The following is a 22568-nucleotide window of genomic DNA, read 5'->3' on the forward strand; positions in this document are numbered from 1 at the left end:
TCGGTGATTTTTACTCTAGTGATGGAGAGGGATAAGTGTGTACGACAGGGCAAGAGTTATAGCTGGGGGCAGGGAAATTATGATGCGTTGAGACATGACTTAGGATGTGTGGATTGGAAAAGTAGATTCCAAGGCAAGAGAGTACTTGATATGTTGAACTTGTTCAAGGAGCAACTATTGAGTGTCCTTGATAAGTACGTACCTATCAGGCAGGGAGGAAAGGGTCGTGTGAGGGAGCCGTGGTTTAATAAGGAGTTGGAATCCCTTGCTAAATGGAAGAGGGCGACCTTTGTAAAGATAAGGCGTGAAGGTTCAATAGGGGCGATTGAGAGTTATAAGGTAGCCCGGAAGGACCTGAAGAGAGAGCTAAGAGCAGCAAGGAGGGGACATGAAAGGTCCTTAGTTGGTAGGATTAGGGAAAACCGTAAGGCTTTCTATAGGTATGTTAGGAATAAAAGAATGACTAGGGTAGGAATAGGTCCAATCAAGGATAATAATGGGAAGTTGCGTGTGGAGGCTGAAGAGATTGGGGAGGCACTGAATGAATACTTTTCGTCAGTATTCACTCAGGAACAGGACATTGTTGTCGATATGAATACTGAGGCACGAATAAGTAGAATGGATGGCTTTGAGATATGTAGAGAAGAGGTGTTGGAAACTCTGGCAAGGGTGAAAATAGATAAGTCCCCTGGGCCTGATGGCATTTATCCTAGGATTCTCCGGGAAGCAAGGAAGGAGATTGCAGAGCCATTGGCCTTGATTTTTGTGTCCTCTTTGTCTACAGGAGTAGTGCCAGAGGACTGGAGGCTAGCAAACGTGGTTCCCTTGTTCAAGAAGGGGAGTAGGGATAATCCTAGTAACTATAGGCCAGTGAGTCTCACTTCTGTTGTGGGCAAAGTCTTAGAGAGAATTGTAAGGGATAGGATTTATGCACATCTGGATAAGAATGATGTGATCAAGGATAGTCAGCATGGTTTTGTGAAAGGCAGGTCATGCCTCACAAACCTTATTGAATTCTTTGAGAAGGTGACTAAGGAGGTAGATGAGGGGAAAGCGGTAGATGTGGTACATATGGATTTTAGTAAGGCGTTTGATAAGGTCCCCCATGGTAGGCTACTGCAGAAAATACAGAGATATGGCATTGAGGGTGAGTTGGAGGTTTGGATTAGGAATTGGCTGGCTGGAAGAAGACAGAGGGTAGTAGTTGATGGCAAAGGTTCATCTTGGAGTGCCGTCACTAGCGGTGTTCCGCAAGGATCTGTTTTGGGACCATTGCTGTTTGTCATTTTTATAAATGACCTGGAGGAAGGGTTAGAAGGTTGGGTGAGCAAGTTTGCGGATGATACGAAAGTCGGAGGAGTTGTAGACAGTGAGGAAGGATATGGCAGGTTACAGCAGGATATAGAGAAGCAGCAGAGCTGGGCAGAAAGGTGGCAAATGGAGTTCAATGTAGCTAAGTGTGAAGTGATTCACTTTGGTAAGAGTAATAAAAAGATGGATTACTGGGCTAATGGTAGACTACTTGGTAGTGTGGAAGAGCAGAGGGATCTTGGTGTCCATGTACACAGATCTCTGAAAGTTGCCACCCAGGTAAATAGTGCAGTGAAGAAGGCATATGGCGTACTGACTTTTATTGGTAGAGGAATTGAGTTCCGGAGTCCTGAGGTCATGCTGCAGTTGTATAAGACTCTGGTGCGGCCGCATCTGGAATATTGTGTGCAGTTTTGGTCGCCATACTATAGGAAGGATGTGGAGGCACTGGAACGGGTGCAGAGGAAGTTTACCAGGATGTTGCCTGGTATGGTAGGAAGATCCTATGAGGAAAGGCTGAGGCACTTGGGGTTGTTTTCATTGGAGAAAAGAAGGTTTAGGGGTGACTTGATAGAGGTGTACAAGATGATTAGGGGGTTAGATAGGGTTGACAGTGAGAACCTTTTTCCACGTATGGAGTCAGCGATTACAAGGGGGCATAGCTTTAAATTAAGGATATAGGACTGATGTTAGGGGTAGGTTCTTCACTCAGCGAGTCGTAAGTTCATGGAATGCCCTGCCAGTAGCAGTAGTGGACTCTCCCTCTTTATGGGTATTTAAGCGGGCATTGGATAGGTATATGGAGGATAGTGGGTTAGTGTAGGTTAGGTGGGCTTTGATCGGCGCAACATCGAGGGCCGAAGGGCCTGTACTGCGCTGTATTCTTCTATGTTCTATGTTCTATGTTCTATGTTCTAACTAAGCCTTCATGCCTCATCCTCACATAAACCACCTTCTTCCTCTTGATAAAAGCTTCAACTTCTTTACCAAACCACGGCTCCCTTTCTCGACAACTACCCCCTTGCCTGATAGGTATCTACTTCTCGAGGACCTCCAGTAGCTGTTCCTTGAATAAGCTTCACATTTCAATTGTGCCCATCCCCTGTAGTTTCCTTCCCTATTCTATGCATCATAATTGCCTTTCCCCCAGTTATACCCCTATCCCTGCCCATGACTATTGTAAAAATAACCAAATTGTGGTCAGTATCACCAAAGTGCTCACCTACCTCCAAATCTAGCACCTGGCCAGTACCAAATCCAAAATGGCATTGCCCCTTGTTGGCCTGTCTATGTACTGTCAGAAAACCATCCTGCCCACATTGAAGAAAAACTGACCCATCTAAACTACTTGAACTATAGTATTCCCAGTCAATATTGGGAAAGTTAAAGTCCCCCATAACAACTGCTATGTTACACTCACTCAAACTGAGAATCATTTTTGCTATCCTTTCCTCTACATCCCTGGAACAATTCGGAAGCCGATAGAAAACTCCTAACACGGTGATCTCTCCTTTCCTGTTTCTAACCTCAGCCCAAACTACCTCAGTGGGTGAGTCCTCAGTTGCTGTAATATACCCTTGACTATAAATGCCACATCACCCCCTCCCCTTTTACCATCTTCTCTGTCCTTACTGAAACATCTAAATCCCAGAACCTGCAACAACCATTCCTGTCCCTCCTCTAGCCATGTCTCTGAAATGGCCACAGCATTGAAATCCTAGGTACCAAACCATGCTGCAAGTTCACCCACTTTATTCCAGATGCTCCTGATATTGAAGTGCACACATTTCAACCTAACATCCTGATTGCTGGTGCCCTCTCGCGAACTTGTAAACCTATCCCTGACCTCGCTACCCTCCACCTCCTATCCTCCTCCTGCTGCATTAGTTTAAATGATCCCAAAGAGTATTAGCAAATATCCCCCTAGGATATTGGTACCCCTCTGGTTCAGGTGAAGACCATTCCTGTTTGTAGAGGTCCCACCTTCCCTCTGAAAGAGCTCCAATTATCCAACAATCTGAAACCCTCTCTCCTGCACCATCCCTGCAGCCACGTGTTCAGCTCTGTGCTCTCCCTGTTCCTCATTTCATGAACACGTGATATGGGCAACAAACCAGAGATAACAACTCTGTTTGTTCTAGCTCTAAGCTTCCATCCTAGCTCCCTGAATTTCTGCCTTAGATCCCCACCTTTCTTCCTACCAATGTGGTGCCTCAGTGGACCACGCCCCGCCCTGCTCCTCCTCCAGGATCCCGAAAACAGAATCAGAGACATCACAAACCTGTGAGGCAACAAACCAATCGTGAGTCTTGCTCTCGTTCTTACAGAACCTCCCATCTGCACCCCCTAACTCTAGTATCCCCAGTGACTAAAGCTCTGCTCCTCTTCATCTTTTTGTCTAAGAAACAGAGACAGACTCTGCGCCAGAGAACCGTGCCCCATTAATTACTGCTGGTAAGTCCTCACTGACCCCCAACAAGGAATCACCTCAGGAGACCTCTGCACTGCCTGCCAGTTCCCTTTCCTACCCCTGATGGTAACCTATCCACCTTCTTCATGTGGCTGTGGAGTAACAACTTTCCTGTAACTCCTCTCAATAACCCCCTCCGCCTCCTGAATGATCTGAAATTCATCCTGCTCCAGCTCCAGTTCCCTAACATGTTTCTCAAGGAGCTGGAGTTGTGTGCACTTCCCACAAATGAAGCCAGCAGGGACACCAGAGGTGACCCTTATCTCCCGCATACTGCATGAGGAACATTCAACTGCCCTAACCTACATTCCCACTATTCCCAAATAGACCACTTAAATCTAATCCCATTTTCCAGCACTTGGCTCATATCCCTGTCAACCCTTCCAATTCGTATCCCGATCCAGATGCTTTCAAACATTGCAATTGTACCAATCTCAACTACTTCCTCTGGCAGCTCATTCCATACATGCACCACCCTTTGCATGAAAATGTTGATGCTTAGGTCCCTTTTTAATTTTTTCCCCTCTCATCCTAAAACTATGCCCTCTAGTTCTGGACTCCCCCCACCCCAGGGAAAAGACCTTGTCTATTTACTCTATCAATGCCCCTCATGATTTTATAAACCTCTATAAGGTCACCACTCAGCCTCCAAAAGTTCCAGGGAAAACAGCCCCAGCCTATTCAGCCTCTCCCTATAGCTCAAATCCTCCAATCCTGGCAACATCCTTGTAAAGCGTGTCAACCACATTGCTGTGGGTCAAGAGTCACATGTAGGCCAGACTATGCAAGGATGGCAATTTCCTTCCCTGAAGGACATTAGTAAACCACATGGGTGTTTTTTTTGACAATTGGCAATTGTTTCGTGGTTATCCTAATTACAGATATTTATTGTATGAGAGTTCTGTGGGAAGCACTGAACTTGTCATTGTTCAATCTGCTCCTCACGTGGAACTGAGCTCAACCACATTGCTGTAAGGGCCTCATTTCAAAGTCAGCCCAATTGCATCCAGAAACAATCAGTTCTATCTGCTCGATATCCAACGCAGGCAGCATCAAAACAAACAGTGTCCCTTCCTGGAAGTGTTTGATGGGACAATGTAGGGGAGACATTATTTTATATCTAACTCTGTGCATTCTTAACAGCTACAGTTTAGAAGGAGCTTTACTCTGCATCTAACTTGATGCTGTATTTGTCCTGGATGTGTTTAATGGGAACAGTGTAAAGGAAAATTAACTTTGTATCTCACCCTGTCCTGGATGGGGACAATGTAGGGGTAGCTTTACTCTGTATCAAACTGCATGCTGTCCCTGTCATGGGTGCACTTGATCGAGCCAGTGTCAAGGGACCTTCACTTTCAGTTGAAAGGGTGGAGGAAATTTAGTCTCTTTCTAACCCCGTGCTGTCCCTGTCCAGGAAATGTTTGGGGGGGAGGGGTGCTGTGTAGAGGCAGCTTTACTCTGTATCTCACCCTGTGCTGTCCCTGCCCTGGGATTAACAAAAACAGTAATTTCTGGGAAAACTCAGCAGGTCTGGCAGCATTTGTGGAGAGATTAACTCTTCGGTTCCAGTGACCCTTCTTCAGAACTCCACTCCAAAGGAGTAGAAAGAGCTTCACTCTGTTTCTAACCCCATTCTGGATTTATCCTGAAAAAGTTGGAAGGGGGAATTGCTTTACTTTCTGTTTAAAGGAGTAGTCAGAGCTCACATTTCAGACTAAAAGAGTAGAGAGAGTTTTATTTTGTATCTAACCCTGTGCTGTGCCGGTCCTGGGAGTTTTTGATGGATAAGGTGTTGAGGAAGCTTAATTATGTGTCTAACTCTGAGGTACTCCTGTCCTGGATGCGTTTGAGGGAGACAGTATTCAGGTAGGTTGACTTTCAGTTTTTTTAGATTAGATTAGATTACTTACAATGTGGAAACAGATCCTTCGGCCCAACAAGTCCACACCGACCCTCCGAAGAGCAATCCACCCAGACCCTTTCCCCTACATTTACCCCTGCACCTAACACTACAGGCAATTTCGCATGGCCAATCCACCCTAACCTGCACATCTTTGGACTGTGGGAGTTGAAAAGAGTGGAGGAAGATTACTCTGGACCTAACCCACACCTGAGAGTGGTTTCCATTTCCTGAGAGTTAAAGTACTTACATTTATTTTTATTGCCGTGTTGTTGACCTTCTTTCTGTCCTGTACATCTTTCAGTGTTCTGTAGAGAGGTTCAGTGAATTCCCCGAGCAGCTCCTGGAGGACTGTGGAAACATGGTGCAGGAGGACATTCCTTTTGCTGTCTGTCGTATCAGTGACGTGAGTTTGTTTTCCTCCTTGCACCACTTTCTGCAGCTTCTTGTACAAAAGAGTGTAGGGTGGGACGTTGTTGTAGAGCCGCTCGAGGATTTCCGGCGTGAGGAATTCCCGGAGGTTCACACCATTCTCCAGGAAGAGTTCCACAAAGCCGGGTTTGTCACTGACGAGAGCCGCGAACATGGCTTGGTGGAGGTGGTGGGGCTGGCATGCAGAGAAACAAATGAGTTACTGGGTCGAGTCAAGAACAGTGAATGCACCTTCAACGCAGGACTCCTTCTCTCAGTAACCTGCTTCAGTTCTGAAAACTACTCTGTGCAGGTTATCACTGAATTGTTATGGTGCAGATTCAAGCCATCGTTACTACACTGATTATATTCCCTACTGCCAGTCTTGTGCCTTTTCCCCATTTCGCTGCCCACTATTTCTATCAAAAAACCCTCTGCCATCTCATTCTTTTTCTTCTTACAAGTGGAATCCTCAAGTGCCTGAGTACTCTTTGCTGACTAGCCAATGCTCAATATTGATGAAGGTTTTGATGGCGATATCAGTCAGAGTCAAGCGTATGGCACAAATGATAATTGAACTGCAGAGGATGGGGAAGAGGTGGATCAGAAAAGCCATTGTTAAGGGAATAGACAGTTGTTGGTGTGACTGCAGACTTGACTCCAGGATTTCCTAGTGCCAGAGTCAAAGATGTTACAAAACTATCTGCAGTGTCAAGGTTGAATAGCCAGAGGTTGTGCTCAAGAAAGATACAAATGAGAAGGTAGACAGCAGGATGAGGTGCTGTAGGCCGAGTTCGGAGAAGCAAAGGGAAATTAAAAATTGAGAGTGGAAACTATGGTGTCCAAGTGGGGTGCTTGGTGGCAGAGGGGATTTTAATCACTAGGAGGGAAGAGAGTTGGGTGCTGCCACCACCACCTCAGCTAAATTAATACTCCCATGATCAGCATGCCTCATCCACCCTATCAACTAGGCCCTCAATGTGGCCAATTCATGACCACCATGGCTGGTCCAGCTCCAGTAGTGGACAAAGTGGGGGGTTCACCATGCAGGAAAACACCACAAGTGAAATGTGTTCAGGTTGAGAATTGGGCTCCTGGGACTAGGGTAGAAAGCAACGGGAGTGAGGATTACCTTGTTCAAACGCTCTCAGCAAGGTGACCCAGCATCAGGAAATTGGGTGAGTTGGACAGGCTCTCTCCACCCACGAGTCCCACTCTCCTTGTGGTCGCACAGTAAACACCTCTCCCCATAAGACAGTCCCTCCACACCTATTATCAGCCTGGTGAATCTTCTCTGGATTCTTTGTAAAATAACTTACTTTGCCTAATCAACCTGTTCAGAGATGTTATTACACACCTCTAGAGCCGGTGGGATTTGAACCTAGGTCTCCTGTTCCAGGGGTAGGGATACTCCTAGTGTGCCACTAGAGAGTTCAAACAAACCTGAATCAACTTTGGATTTGGAGAGGGTACAGAAGAGGTTACCAAGATGTTGCTTGGATTGGAGAGAGTGACCTCTAAGGAGAGGCTGGACAAACCAGGATTGTTTTCTCTGGAGAGGCGGAGCCTGAGGGGAGATCTAATAGAAGTTCATAAAATTATGAGAGGCATAGACAGGGTTGGCAGTCAGAATATCTTTCCCAGAATTGAAATGCCTGATATTAGAGGGATGCCTTCAAGGGGGGATCTTCAAATGAGATGTGAGGGCCGAATTGTTTTACACAGTAAGTGCTTGGAACGCACTGCCAATGTAATGGTGGAAGCCGATATAATAGGGGCATCTAAGGGGCTTTCAGATAAGCACATTGTAGCAGCCTGCTGTCTGCTAAAACACGGATAGGTTGCTCACTTGGCCAAACAGCAGAGGAAGCTGGGTAAAATTTGGGAGCAACGATACTGACTTCCAACAGACGGTAAGGCGCAAAAAACTGACACAAGATCCTTGAGGGCAACAACAGAAAAGACACAGGAAACCTGAGGGATGAGCGATCACACCAGTGTTGAGAAAGGAGCTGACAAAACCCCACATGGATAATGGAGCATGGAAGGGAAAGGAGCGTGGATGAAAAGGAATGGAATAGCAAAAAAAAAGTAGAGAGAATTGCAAATGCAAGATTTACCGGCCGGGAAGATTGGCGTTGCTTTGAACGATAAAGGGATTAGTGTCCAGGAGGGACTAGGCTGGTTTGAAAATTAAAAGCTAAAGAGTTGGATTGCAATATTTTGAGGACAGAGTGTTAATTGTGTACTGGCCATTCGCGGCTGGAGTGTGGAAAATTCAGAGACAACCATGTTTGGCCAATTCTCTGAGCATTCCTGCTGGGAAGGAGGTTTCCTTGGCGAGAATGGGAGGAGGGCGAGGGCTCGCTGTCAATCAGCAAAAGATTTTTTGGCTTCCCAAGCACTTTACTGCAAGCTCAGAATGGACAGCTTCCTGACAGCAGGCTGGTCATGGTGGGGTGGGTGTGGGGGTGGGGGGAGAAAGAACAATGCCTAATAAAGTCTTTAGGTGGAAGGGAGACTGTGTTGAATAGGAAATGGAGTAAAATAGAAAATAGGAGCCAAAACAGGCCTTTCAGCCCTTCAAGCCTGCTTTAACAGTCAACAAGATCATCAACTCAGTCCCTGTATCCACTTCCTCCCATATCCTTTGAAACCCCTTAATGTTAAGAACTATATCTAAATTCTTCCTGAAAACATCCAATGTTTGGCCTTAACCATTTCCTGTGACAGATAATTCCACAGCCACACCACTCTCTGGGTAAAAACATTTGCCCTCATCTTAATTATAAATAGCCCATCCTAGTATATGATTATTTTAACATAGTGTATAATAGCTAGTTACAACCGGGTTACATGGTTGTTTCTTAGAATCCCTACAGTGCAGAAAGAAACCAATTTTGCACTGACCCTCTGAAGAATATCCCACCCAAATCCAGCCCCCTACTCTATTTCTGTATCTTTTGTGGTCTAATCCACTTAGCCTCTGCATCCCTGGACACGGTGGACAATTTAACATGACTAATCCACCTAATCTGCACATTTTTGGATGATGGGAGGAGACCAGAACACTGAGTAGAAATTCACACAGACACAGGAATAACATACAAACTCTGCACCGACAGTCACCCAAGGTTGGAATCGAACCCTGGTCCATCATGCAGTGAGGCAGCAGTGCTAACCACTGAGCCACTGTGTCATCCTGTGGTTGAGATTCTTCAGGCAAAATTTATGATTAAAAACATAATATTGGTTATCTATGCAAAACTTAACACACAAAACAACAACTTAAAGATTGAAACACGGATTATATTCTCAGAGAGAGTCCTTTATGCTGTATCTGTACCTTGCCTTTAAGGATCCCACATGTTGTGTGCATAGAATGTTGTGTCTTTTCTAGGCAGTTCCTCTGCCGTGGATTTGCAAGTTTCTGAGACAGAAATAGTTGCTTTGTGGTCATATCAGCTTAGCAATTTTCTTTATTCCTTCATGGGATGTGGGTTTCGCTGGCTGTGCCAGCATTTATTACCTGTTCCTAGTTGCCCTTGAGCTGCCTTCTTGAACCACTGCAGTCTTACAATGGCCTTAAGGAGGGAATTCTACAATTTTGACCAAGCGTCAGTGAAGAAATGGTGATATATTTCCAATTAAGGGTGTTGAGTGACTTGAGGAGGAACTTGAAGATCTTCTCATATAGCTGCTCCCCTTGCTCTTCTAGATTGAAGTGGTTGTGGTTTTGGAAGGTGCTGATTGAGGTTCTTTGGTGAATTTCTGCAAGGCATCTTGTAGATAGTACACACTGCTGCAACTGAGCATTTGCATTGCTGGGAGTGGATGCTTGTGGATATCATGTCAAGCAAGCAAGCTGCTTTGTCCTGAGTGCTGTTGGAGCTGAATCCATCCAGGCAAGTGGGGAGTATTCCATCACACTCCTGACTTGTGTCTTGTAGATGTCAGCAGGCCTTGGGAAGTCAGGACTTGCTCACTGCAATATTCCAAACCTATGACCTTCTGTTGTGGTCATTGTGTTTATGTAACGAGTCCAGTTAAGTTTCTGGTTAATAGTAACCCCAAGGTTGTTGATAGTGGGGCATTCAGTGATAGTAACATCAATAAGTATCAAGGGGTGATGGTTAGATTGTCTCTTATTGGAGATGGTCACTACATGGCATTTTTGTGTCGCCATAAGTTATGTATCACTTGTCAGCCAAAGCCTGGAAATTGTCCAGATCTTGTTGCAATTGAACTTCAGTACCGAAGGAGTCTCAATCAGTGCTGAGCACTGTGCAATCATTGCTGAACATCCCCACTTCTGACCTTATGATGGAGGGAAGGTCATTGATGAAGCAGCTGAAGGTGGTTTGGGCCCAGGATACGACCCTGAGGAATTCCTGCAGCTGAGATGACTGACATCCAATAACCACAACCATCTCCTTTTGTGCCAGGTATGACTCCAATGCTTTGCTGCTTCAAAGAAACGAACCCACTGAGTTAGCTGATGCCTGGTGAGTGACCAGTTATTGGACCGTTCTCGATAATATAGGCCATAGGAACATGACCATGAGCACAGAGATCACTCAGTGGGCGACTGTCTCTGGGAACACTGCAACGCCAAACTCACTGATGCCAAGTTGAGCAAAGCGCCCTGTTTGGTCCCAGTGCTAGATTCTCAAAAGGCAAGAAAATCTTAATCCTATTACATTTGCATTGGTGAGCAAATGAGGTTGTCAGGGATGCATGAGAGTATTAGCAAACAATGCCTGACATTCTGGTTGACATTTTGGCCACTTCACATCAGGCCAAAAGGAAGAGTCTCCATTTCCGACTCCTTTTCAGTCCTTACCATTGGTTTGTCAGCTCATGGCGAGGAATCTGCAAGAAAGAAGAAATTTGACCTGCAATAAAGACTGAATGTTGCACCAAGCACACTGGGACTCACCTTCCAATGTTTGTTATCGGTGAAAATGGTGCTTTTAGCAATGTCCACTCTGTTCCAGGCCACAGCCAGCTTCATCTGGTGATCCAGGTTCTCCTGGCCTTTGTGCCCATGGGAAGTAGAGGCTGAGGCACCCAGACAGAAGGGAAACAGGTCATGTTAAATGTTTGGGACTGATGCAATGCAAACAAACTATGGTGCAGTGCTAATGTCACTGATCTAGTAATCTAGAACACCGAGCTTATGTCCTGGGAATAAAACAAAGAAACAAAACTAACATCAAAACAGAAACACAAATTGCTGGAAAAAAACTCTGCAGATCTGGCAGCATCTGCGAAGAGGGAAGCAGAACACTTTCAGTTCTGAAGAAGGGCCACCGGACTGGAAACAATAACTCTGCTTTCTCTCCTCATAGATGTTGTCAGACCTGCTGAGTTTCTCCAGCATTCTGTTTGTTTGCTTCACGCGCTGGGGACGTGGGTTCAGATCGCACCATGGCAGATGGTGAAATTTGAATTTGATTTAAAAAGAACAGTAGAATATAACAAAAATCTAGTCTACTGGTGGCCATTGTTGATTGTCATCAAATTCCATCTGGTTCCTTATGTCCTTTTGGGAAGGACATTTGCCAGACTTGCCCGGTCTGATCTACGTGTGACTCCGGACACGCAGCAATGAATTTGTTCCCGACCTGTCCTCCAGGACATTAAGAACAGGCAATAAATTCTGGCCCAGGCAATAGTGCCCATATCCCATTGATAAATAATAACAACTAAGCCCAGGATGAATCTTCAACCAAAATTCTCTGATTGTTGAGTCTGAATCTTGGCTGAGTGCACCATATTTAACCTTAGCTGCATTTTCCCTTTGTGCCCCAATTCTCTGTCACCCTAGAAATTCCAGCTTTTCCAAGCTCGCCTCAATTGGAGATGATGTTTGAATGAGTTCCCTCAGTTCCACAACTTGGGGGGGGAGGGGTCGCTTGTGAATGGACTGAGAATCTTCTCCAAACATCCAGCCACACAAACAGTGGTCAGATTCCTGCCCGGATTAGACACATCAGGCTTGGTTCCTGTTTGAACCCATCTGCCATGTCAAAACGCTTGCTGAGATGCATCTGGTCTATTGTCTCTCTGTTGTCCCTTAGGGCTGTATCAGGAGCCCAAGGTTAAGGTCCAGCATGAAAACACCAGAGAATCTAGCCCCTACCATTCTGAGATTCTGGACCTGTTCACACCCACCTTTCAGCAAGGCCTCCAGAATGGCAACATCCAACTCATCATTACTCGACTTTTCCGTCCTGAAAACAGTCAGCAGCTCCCTCATCCTAACAATGTCCTGAATCTGAGGAGAGAGGACGAGCAGTAATTTACTGATTTTACAGCTATGTTAATCAGTAACACATATATCTGCTCAGCTTCTGGTAGCAAAAAGGGAAACTCAGCCAAAGAGACTGAGGTTTGCAGTACAGAGATACCAGTATGGGTTCAGAGGGTCAAAGAGGGGAGGCACAGTGGCACAGTGCCAGGAACTCTGTGTAGAGTTTGCATGTTTTTCCAGTGTTCTCTAGGTTACATGGATTGGCCTTGCTAAAATCATGTTGCCTGTTGTGTCCAGGGATGTGCAGTTTAGCTGAGTTAGCCATGGCAAAACGCCATGTGGAGTGAGTGGTGGATTTGGGTGGGATGCTCCTCGAAGGGTTGGTGCATGATTATAGGAAATGAGCAGAAACTATTCAGCTGGGATAGGAGCTATGTAAACATCCTTGTGATAACAACAGTCAGAACTACTGAGTGTTCCAGAACATTGAAAATAGCAGATCTCGAACATGATGCTTCGAGAACTTTATATCAATTGTGCTTTCCAATTTGAAATGTTTTGCCCTTGGGCTGTCCACCTGACATAAAGTAAGTTGTATATGTAAGACAACTACAGGTAGTTCTGCTTTAACATGTCTTCCATTAATGTCAATTGGCGATTGGGTGAATGCAGGACACGTTTTCTGAAACAGAAACTTTTAAAGTGTATGTCGTCTGTAACGTGACTATACCTGCAACACTTTTAAGTGTATTTGTATTGCGTGATTTTTGTGTAGCGCGGTTCACACAGGAACGCAACTACTGCGTAATAGCAGAACTACCCATACATCAACTGAATCAAGTGGTACAGCTTGCCCAGAGAATAAGTTGAGTGTTCTTTCAAGTTATGTAATATTCCAGTTGAAGTGGTCTTATAATCTTTCCTGGATATGCATTTTAAGAGTAAAGCTTACTTGTGGAAAGAAAAGTGTTGGAGTGGGGATCAGGCTAATGGCTCAGGGTTGGAACAGTAATGGGGGAGTCTAGGACCACAGAGCATGATCTCAGAATAAGGGGTTGCACGTTTAAGACTGAGATGAGGAGGAGGTTCTTCTCAAAGAGAATAGTGAATCTGTGGAATTTTTTTAGGGCACAGGGTGGATCAATAAATCGATGCAAGGTTGAGACAGACAGATTTTTATTCAGTAAGGGGATCAAGTGTTAAGGAGAATAGACAGGAAGGTGAAATTGAGGATTATCAGGTTAGCCATGATCTCATTAAATTGCGAGGCAGACTCGAAGGGCGAAACAGCTGACATTTTATGGTCTTGTTGAGAAGAAACAGGAGCAGGAGGAGTTCTCTGTCACTTGTGTGTATAAATCCCCCACATCTAGCAATTGTGGGTGCATTATTCCCCGTATCTTCCCCCCACTGGCAATTGGTCCTGATCTCCCAGTAATGCCAGATGTGATTATTCAGTTGAGATCTGTACTCAAGCTTCAACTATCAGATCTAATCAACAAAACAGATTTGCGTTTGTACAGCATGTAAATGGGGCATTTGCGGAGAACAGTTCCCAATATCTAAATGAAAGACTAAGTTAAAAGTTAGCCATGAAGAGAAAAAGTTAAAGTTGAAAAGGAAAGTGAAAATGTAGATAATATAAAGAGGTGTTTAAAAGGTGAAAAAAGAGTCTTTCACGGGGAACTTGTGAGTGATGAAGTTATGCTGAGTTTATTTAAAAAAACACTTGACATCAGTTTTTTATAAATGATGATGGAAGTGAGAATCTGAATGTACAGCTAAAATGATTTGAAACAACTGTCTGAGGTGACTGGACAGAAGGAATTTATTCAAAATGGTTTTGCAAATTCCAAGGTGGATAACTGGGCTCTGTTTTGACGGTCAACTGATGATATGGAGAAAGAGCATACATTGGCTTTGAATTCCAAGTGTTTCCCAGGTTCTACAATAGCTCCTGTGGATTGGTAGGATGGCAAATGTAATCAAATGATGGATGACAGGAGAGAGAGACAGAGAGAACGGTAGGCCAGTTAGCCTGACATCAGTAAGAAGGAAAATTCAACCATGGAGTCAACATACTGAGTACGGAGTTGGGAGATCATGTTGCAGCTGTACAGGACATTGGTTAGGCCACTTTCGGAATACAGCGTGCAATTCTGGTCTCCAAGCATGTTGTGAAACTTAAAATAGTTCAGAAAAGATTTACAAGGAAGTTGCCAGGGTTGGAGAGTTTGAGCTATATCAATAGATGGGGACTGTGAAGGCTGAGGGGTGACCTTATAGAGGCTTATAAAATCACGAGGGACATGGATGGGATAAATAGACAAAGTTTTTTTCCCCGGGATTGTGGAGTCCAAAACTAGAGGGCATAGGTTTAAGGTGAGAGGGGAAAGATATAAAAGAGACCTAAGGGGCAACTTTTTCATGCAGAGGGTGGTACGTGTGTGGAAGTGGTAGGGGCTCATACAATTACAACATTTAAAAGGCATCTGGATGGGTATATGAATAGGAAGAGTTTAAAGGGATATGGACCAAATGCTGGCAAAATGGACTAGATTTATTTAGGACATCTGATCGGAATGGTTATGAAGGACCAAAGTGTCAGTTTCTGTGCTGTATATATCTATCACTCTGTGACTCTGTTGCCAATGTTAAATGGCTAGAAAAGATGTCCACCACTAACAGAAGAGCGCACAGTTGCCAAGAGAAAGGTTGGAAATTGGATGATGAAAACTGCTTGTCCACAGAGAAATGCTTGCTTTAATTAATCTCACACACTGTCCCCTACACGCACCAGCATTCTGTTACTTTTATCATTTGTCACCATTCATGTAATATCTGCCTGTCAGGGAGAAAACGCCTCCCATTTCAGCAGAAAAGGTTAAGCTGGAATGTGGGCTGCATGACATTCAGCCCCTTACCCCTTATGTGGAGACAATCCTGACTCTAACCACCCCAAGTGACTGACTGACTGACTGACTGTGTCTAAGCCTCTGGATTGGTACCAGGGGCTGTCACAGTACTGGAACCCACTGATCAAAGGCTAACCCATTAATTTGACTGAGGCCTACTGATAACCATGTCAAGCTTCCTGGTTTTGTGTCTGTCCCTTGAGCCTGTTAAAGGACAAAAAGAGAAAAAGAAAAGAGAAGGTAGGGATGCTGTGAGTATCTCAGGAGACTCGGAGCGAGTAGGTGCTGTGAGAGCAAACGAGGTGCTGTGCAGTATAGCCTAGTCCAGTCCATGAGCTCTTGAGGAGCTGTTTCAGGATGCTGAGACAAACACGATGGACTGAATGGCCTCATGCTCACATGTAACTCTCCTATGCAACTCTCCTAACTCATCTTCAATAGAAGATAACATAATATATGGTTGAAATTTGTCAACAGCCCTTAAACAAGAGAAATATGCCGAATAACTGGGGTGTAGATATTATACTGCCCTTGACTGGAGAAAAAGACTATTGACTGATCCAAGAGTCAATAAATCATTTAAAAGCAGTGAACGTGGGTGTTGCTTAAAATAAGCGTTGCTTAAAATAAGCAAAGCTTTCATCAAATTTTTGTATCTTACATTCATCTGGACAATTAACAAGAATGCCAGTTTAAGGAGTACAAATATTGGTTTCCCCTTAAATTGAGTCTTATTTCAGCCATATCTATAGGCAGTTCATCTGAGCCATTAGTGGGAAATCTCTTAAAATCCCCAGTTCTAGATTGAATTGGTGAGCATTTAGAAATGGCAGAACCCAGGCAGTTAATTTGTGTGGGTTCAATCCCAGTCACATGGGACACATTCAGTGGAGTTTTTGAAGAACCAGTTGGAGTGGGGAATAGAGTGTGGTGTGTATGGTGTTTCAACCCCATCTGAGAAGGTACGCACATGCACACGCACACGCACGCACACACACACGCACACACTTTTATCGAAATCCGGAAGGGATTGTAATAGTATATCCAGAAGCCATAGTGACACGGATATTGTTGTACCTTTTTGGTCCATGATGTTATCTCCCGCTCAGAGAACTTGTCATACATTTCAGCAAAGAACATGCGCAGTTGCTTCTGGACGAAGGAGATGGTTATCTGAGCCATGGGCAAGTCAGCCGCATTAGCCAGAACATCTGCTACTCGTCCTGAACCTTCCACTATTACACAGGGGGTGCCATTGCTCATGGCATTGTATATTGTCTATAACAGAACAAAAACCGTTACTAAACAACAAAAGATGGGAGCCCTTACACAACAGGAGGCCTTTTGCTCCAAGCTACTCCCTTACATTAGTCCTTTCTTCAGCCCCTCAAAAAGAAAACAACATGCTTCAATGATGAACTGCAGCCTGTAATTAAGGTGGGTCACGTTTCTGATCTGACAATCCAACTAGGAATCAATGAAGCCCTGAAGTGCTGAGGTAGTCACAGCTTTAACCTTCCTGAAACTGCAGCAAAGTGTCACTGTCAGGCAGCAGCACGGCCCTGGAGAAGACAAAGAGAGAGTTCAAGGCACCGAATTCAGAATCTCCTTCAGGCCTGAGCTCCCAGGATCTTGACCGAAAGTTAGAGACGCTGAACTCACGAGCAAGGCCTCTACCCCTGCTTTTGATTGGAGAAGCCCGGGGTCAGAGAGTCAGTGCTGAGGGAGCACCACACTGTCAGGGTGGGGGCTGCAGATCTGAGGGAGCGCTGCACTGTTGAGAGTTTGTGGGGGTGGCTGTAAGACTGAGGGAGTACTGCATTATCAAATGGGGCAGTACTGAGGGAGCATCTCACCATGGGGTGGGGGTGCAGAACTGAGAGAATTCTGCATTGTTGGGGGTGGAAGGGGGGGGGGGGGGTGGCACCACTGTGGAATGCCACACTGTTAGAGGTGCCAGCTATCAGATTATTCATCAAAGAAAAGCCTCATCTATCTTCTCAAGTGGAGTCAGATTTACAATAGTACTTCTAACTGAATATTGACCAGGTCGCAACAACATTATAGGGGAGATGCTCTGCATAGGTTCTGGCATTGCAAATGTTGAATGGCATGGTGGCCCAGTGGTTAGCACTACTGCCTTACAATCACAGGGACCTGGGTTCAATCCCTGCATTAGGTGACTGCCTGCAATGGGGTTTGCACATTCTCCCCATGTCAGTGTGGGTTTCCTCCCACTATCCAAAGATGTGCAGTTATGGTGAATTGCCTATAGTGTTCGGAGCATTAGTCAGGGATAAATGTATGGAAAGGGGTCTGGGTGGATTACTTTTATTTTTTAGAGGGTTGGTGTGGACTTGTTGACAAATAGCCTGTTATCACACTGTAGGGAATTTAATCTAAGTATACTATTAAAGGAACTTATTCTATTTGTTATCTTTGGGATATCCAGAAGTTGTAAATAGGGTGAAAAGAAACACAAGTTTGACTCTTGCTTTTCTCACTCACATTCAGAGTTCCTGGGCCTCCTTCAAGGACAACACATACAATTGGGATTTCAATTCCAACATCTGGAAAACAAGTATTAATCAGAATTTGTCAGCTGTAAGATCTTCCGCTTTTTAAAACAATACCTTCGTTCCTTTGGGTCGCGCGTTCTAAACATACATATTGAGAGAGTGGGGCTCCTTATTGAAAGCAATATTCCTAAATCAGATCCTTCATTCTTGATTTTTGCCCTTCCCTTCCAGACAGGAAAACCATAAATCTACACAATAGTTGTTGCCCATAGTCTCACTGAAAGCAATATTGCTGGAGGAATCACCTCACAAATCACACATGATAGTTACTATCACAGGGTTTGTGATTTATGTTCCATCTCCTCTTTTAAAAGTTCCGACATACATTTCTACGTCAGGATGTGTCTACACCGCATGAGTGATTGGGTAGATATTTTCAGCTATTTGTCTTTGAGAAGCTTCACAGCTCAGGCGGGCATCATCCTCACCTCCGATCCAAACATCAAACAGTCTCAGGATTCTGATAACATAGATGAGTTGCAATCTCTACAATCAAACATGCCCAGAACAGGACCAGCCAGGTACAACATGGGGTGAGCTATAAGTGAAGCTTGCTCTATACTGCCCCCAGCAAGCACTGCCAGATCAGGTACAGCACTCTCTTGACACTCAACTAAAAGTAAAGCTCCTTCTGGAGCGCTTTAGGGAACATCTCCGAGACACCCGCACCAATCAACCAAACCGCCCCGTGGCCCAACATTTCAACTCCCCCTCCCACTTTGCCGAGGACATGGAGGTCCTGGGCCTCCTTCACCGCCGCTCCCTCACCACCAGACGCCTGGAGGAAGAACGCCTCATCTTCCGCCTCGGAACACTTCAACCCCAGGGCATCAATGTGGACTTCAACAGCTTCCTCATTTCCCCTTCCCCCACCTCATCCTAGTTTCAAACTTCCAGCTCACTTACTGTCTCCTTGACTTGTCCGACCTGCCTATCTTCTTTTCCACCTATCCACTCCACCCTCTTCTCTTTGACCTATCACCTTCATCTCCTCCCCCACTCACCCATTGTACTCTATGCTACTCTCTCCCCATCCCCACCCTCCTCTAGCTTATCTCTCCATGCTTCAGGCTCACTGCCTTTATTCCTGATGAAGGGCTTTTGCCCGAAACGTCGATTTCGCTGCTCGTTGGATGCTGCCTGAACTGCTGTGCTCTTCCAGCACCACTAATCCAGTATTTGGTTTTCAGCATCTGCAGTCATTGTTTTTACCTCATCAAACACTCCCAGGACATGGGATTAGATAATGAGTAAAGCTTCCTCTACTCTTAAACTGAAAATGGGGTCAGATACAAGGTACAAATCTTTTTTACTCTTTTTAACATTAAAGCTCCCCTACTCTTTTGAATTGTAAACAGAGTATTTTCTACACGGACTTCATTAAACACTCCCAGGACAGGTGGAGCATGGAGTTAGACACAGAATAAAGCTTTTTCTACATGTTCTTAAACTGAAAGTATAGCTCTACCTGCACCATCCCCAATCCCTCCCTGTAGAAATACATCACAGTTAGGTACACAATAAAGCTGCCTTGAATCTTATAACCTGAAAAAGTAAAGCTCCCTTAATACTGTTTCCATCAAAATCTCCCAGGATATGGACAGCATGTAGTTAGATACAGTGAAGCCCCCTTGACACTGTTTCCATCAAACATTCCCGAAACAGAGACTGCCAATGACTAAGTTCACTGAGAGTCCATTGTTTCGATTGAGATTAAAAGTTTCTATGGAATGTATCACAAAACAGACTCCATATAGTAAAGTTCGAAAACAGTCACATAAAACACTTGCAGGAAAGATAATGGCCAGGTTAGATACAGATTTAAATTCTGTTTGTATTACTTCACCAACACTCCCAGTGCAACAATAGTACGAGTTGGGTTGAAATCTTAAACTCAACATACGGTGAATGTAACTGCCTAATGCAAAACCACAGGTGGACAAGCCCTACCTTCAGTTCCCATTCGCTGCTTTGAGATGTACTTTTCCAATTGGGCCCTTAGGAGAATCTCCACACCATATTGTCCATGGGTGCCATTGTCAACCAGGATAAAGTGGGTATGGTTGTGGTCCAGGCAGGATAGTCTGCCCTGATTGGCCTCATCCATGTAATATTCCACAGGAAACCTGCCCTGTTCCAGGAAAATGAATTCTGATTAGTCACAAGCAGTATAGCTGTTATATCACTTTGTCTCTGGCATTTCAACTTAGAGAGAGCTTAGTTTCTGTCTTCTTGCTGAAGTGGTGATCAGACAGGTAGAATGAGAGTGAAGCCCTCTAGGAAAACTAAGGTTTCAAATTCTATAACCTCCATGTCCATGTGACCTCACCTCACAGCTCAGATCCAGCTAGTGGTCCTTCTTTTCAGGGCTGTCTTTGAACTTTGATTTCTTCATTCATGACATTGCAAGCAAGGCCAACATTTAATGCCTTGCCCTAATTGCTCTGCAGAAGGTAGTGGCGATCTGCCATCTTGATCTGCTCCAAAACAATCCGATACTCATTGGCAGTTTGATAGAAGTGAATAGCTTTGGCCATGTCAGAGGGCTCTTAAGCCTGTGGGTCTGGAGTCACACGTAGGCCAGACCAGGTAAGGATGGAACATTGCCTTCTTGAAATGATATGAGTGAACTAGGTGGGCTTTTACAATGGGGTAGCTTAAACTTCCATATTTTAAATAGTTAATGTAATTTAGTAATGAATTTAATTGATGTTCTCAGACCAGTACTGGACCTCCAAATTACTGGTCCAGTGACTTTTACCCCTGTCTCTCCCCAGCATGTCTCTCTCTCTCTGTCTCGGTGTACTTCTTCAACTACCTCATGCTCTGAAGAAGGGTCACTGGACCCAAAATGTTAACTCTGATTTCTCTCCACACAGGCTGCCAGACCTGCTGAGCTTTTTCCAGCAATTTTTGTTTTTGTTTTTGTTTCTGATTTCCAGTATCCGCAGTTCCTTTGGTCTCCAATCATCAGTCTCTCACGTTCTCTATAGCTCACCTCCCCAGTTATCAGGATGTCTTTGTATCAAACAACTGACCCTGCTATTAGCAGGTGTCTCCCTATAACAATCAGGATATCTTTCTACGGCTCACTTCTCACTTTTCCCTCTGCGGCTCACTTCTGCAGTTACATGAGACTCCTTTCCTTCTGGCTCACCTCTCAATCCATCAGGCTGCCTCTCTCTCTAACTCTCTCTCTCTCTCTCCCCCTCTCTCAATCACTCCTCGTACCAGCTGTCAGTCTCTTTTTCCATGGATTGCCACTTCTCTAGCCATCGGGCTCTCTCTCTCTATATGGATCATCTTCTCACCAGATATCTGTGTCACTCTTTCTCTAAGGCTCTGTTCTCCAGCTATCTGGATCTTACTGTCTACTGCTCATGTCTCCAGCTCTCTCTCTCTCTCTCTCTCTCTCTCTATTGTTCACCGATCCAGCTATTGAATTCTCTCTCTCATGTATAGGATGATTCAGCTCTCCAGCTGTCAGGCACTCTCCCTCCATTCCGAAAAGCATCCTTCCACCACTACCCTCTGTCTCTTCTGGCTAAGCCAGTTCTGTATCCATCTTGCCAGCTCAACCCTGATGACTTCATCTTTTGTACCAGTTTGCCATGGTGCCGGATTGGTAAGGCGACTAGGGTTTTATTACTTTTTTTTTCATTCTTTTCATTGGGAATTTAGATAGTGGGAATGGAGGTTAGGACGTTGAATGTTCCTCCTGCAGAATGTGGGAGGTAAGGGACACCACTTGGGATGAGCACAATAGAAATGTGGAGCTTGATCAAGGGACAGCTACTGCGTGTCCTTGATAAGTGTGTACCCGTGAGGCAGGGAGGAAGTGGTCGACTGAGGGAGCTGTGGTTTACTAAAGAAGTTGATTCTCTTGTCAAGAGGAAGAAGAAGGCTTCTGTTAGGATGAAACGTGAAGGCTCAGTTAGGGTACTTGAGAGTTAAAAGTTAGCCAGGAAAGATATAGAGAGAGAGCTAAGAAGAGCCAGAAAGGGACATGAGAAATTGTTGGCAGGTAGGATCAAGGAAAATCCTTAAGCTTTCTATAGTGTATTGGGAATAAGGATTTAGTGGTTTGGATCAGAAGTTGGCTAGCTGAAAAAAGACTGAAGGTGGAGGTTAATGGGAAATGTTCATCCTGGAGATCAGTTACTAGTGGTGTACCACAAGGATCTGTTTTGAGTTCACTGCTGTTTGTCATTTTTATAAATTACCTGAATGAGGGCATAGAAGGATGGGCTAGTAAATTTGTGGATGACACTAAGGTCAGTGGAGTTGTGGAATAGTGCTGAAGGATGTTGCAAGGTACAGAGGGACATAGCTAATCTGCAGAGCTGGGCTGAGGGTTGGCAAATGAAGTTTAATGCAGAAAAATGAGGTAATTCACTTTGGAAGAAACAACAGGAATAAAGAATACTGGGCTAACGGTAACATTCTTGGTAATGTAGATGAGCAGAGAGATCTCGATGTCCGTGAACATAGATCTTTGAAAGTTGCCACCCAAGTTGATAGGGTTGTTAAGAAGGCATACAGTATGTTAGCTTTTATTAGTGAGGGATTGAGTTTCGGAACCACAAGGTATGCTGTACAAAACTCTGGTGCAGCCACACTTCGTGTATTGCATACAGTTCTGGTCACTGCATTATAGGAAGGATGTGAAAGCTTTTGAGACGGTTCAGAGGAGATTTACTAGGATGTTGCCTGGTATGGAGGGAAG

At 44.7% G+C, this 22568-nt stretch overlaps 1 protein-coding gene across 2 annotated transcripts in view; it reads right to left on the reverse strand.

Moving 5' to 3' along the window:
• Nucleotides 1-22568, reverse strand: part of trpm2 (transient receptor potential cation channel, subfamily M, member 2) — a 186221-nt gene that overhangs the window by 111410 nt on the left and 52243 nt on the right. For both annotated transcript variants that reach the window (XM_072578733.1, XM_072578735.1), the window contains exons 8-13: nucleotides 19793-19973; nucleotides 17772-17833; nucleotides 16341-16541; nucleotides 12270-12372; nucleotides 11032-11153; nucleotides 5932-6288 (exon numbers count right to left, since the gene is read on the reverse strand). In XM_072578733.1, coding sequence (XP_072434834.1) covers nucleotides 5932-6288; nucleotides 11032-11153; nucleotides 12270-12372; nucleotides 16341-16541; nucleotides 17772-17833; nucleotides 19793-19973 — 1026 coding nt within the window. The remainder of the gene's footprint in view (nucleotides 1-5931; nucleotides 6289-11031; nucleotides 11154-12269; nucleotides 12373-16340; nucleotides 16542-17771; nucleotides 17834-19792; nucleotides 19974-22568) is intronic.

The sequence above is a fragment of the Chiloscyllium punctatum genome, chromosome 10 (genome assembly GCF_047496795.1).
Source record: "Chiloscyllium punctatum isolate Juve2018m chromosome 10, sChiPun1.3, whole genome shotgun sequence".
NCBI classification, from domain to species: Eukaryota; Metazoa; Chordata; class Chondrichthyes; order Orectolobiformes; family Hemiscylliidae; genus Chiloscyllium; species Chiloscyllium punctatum.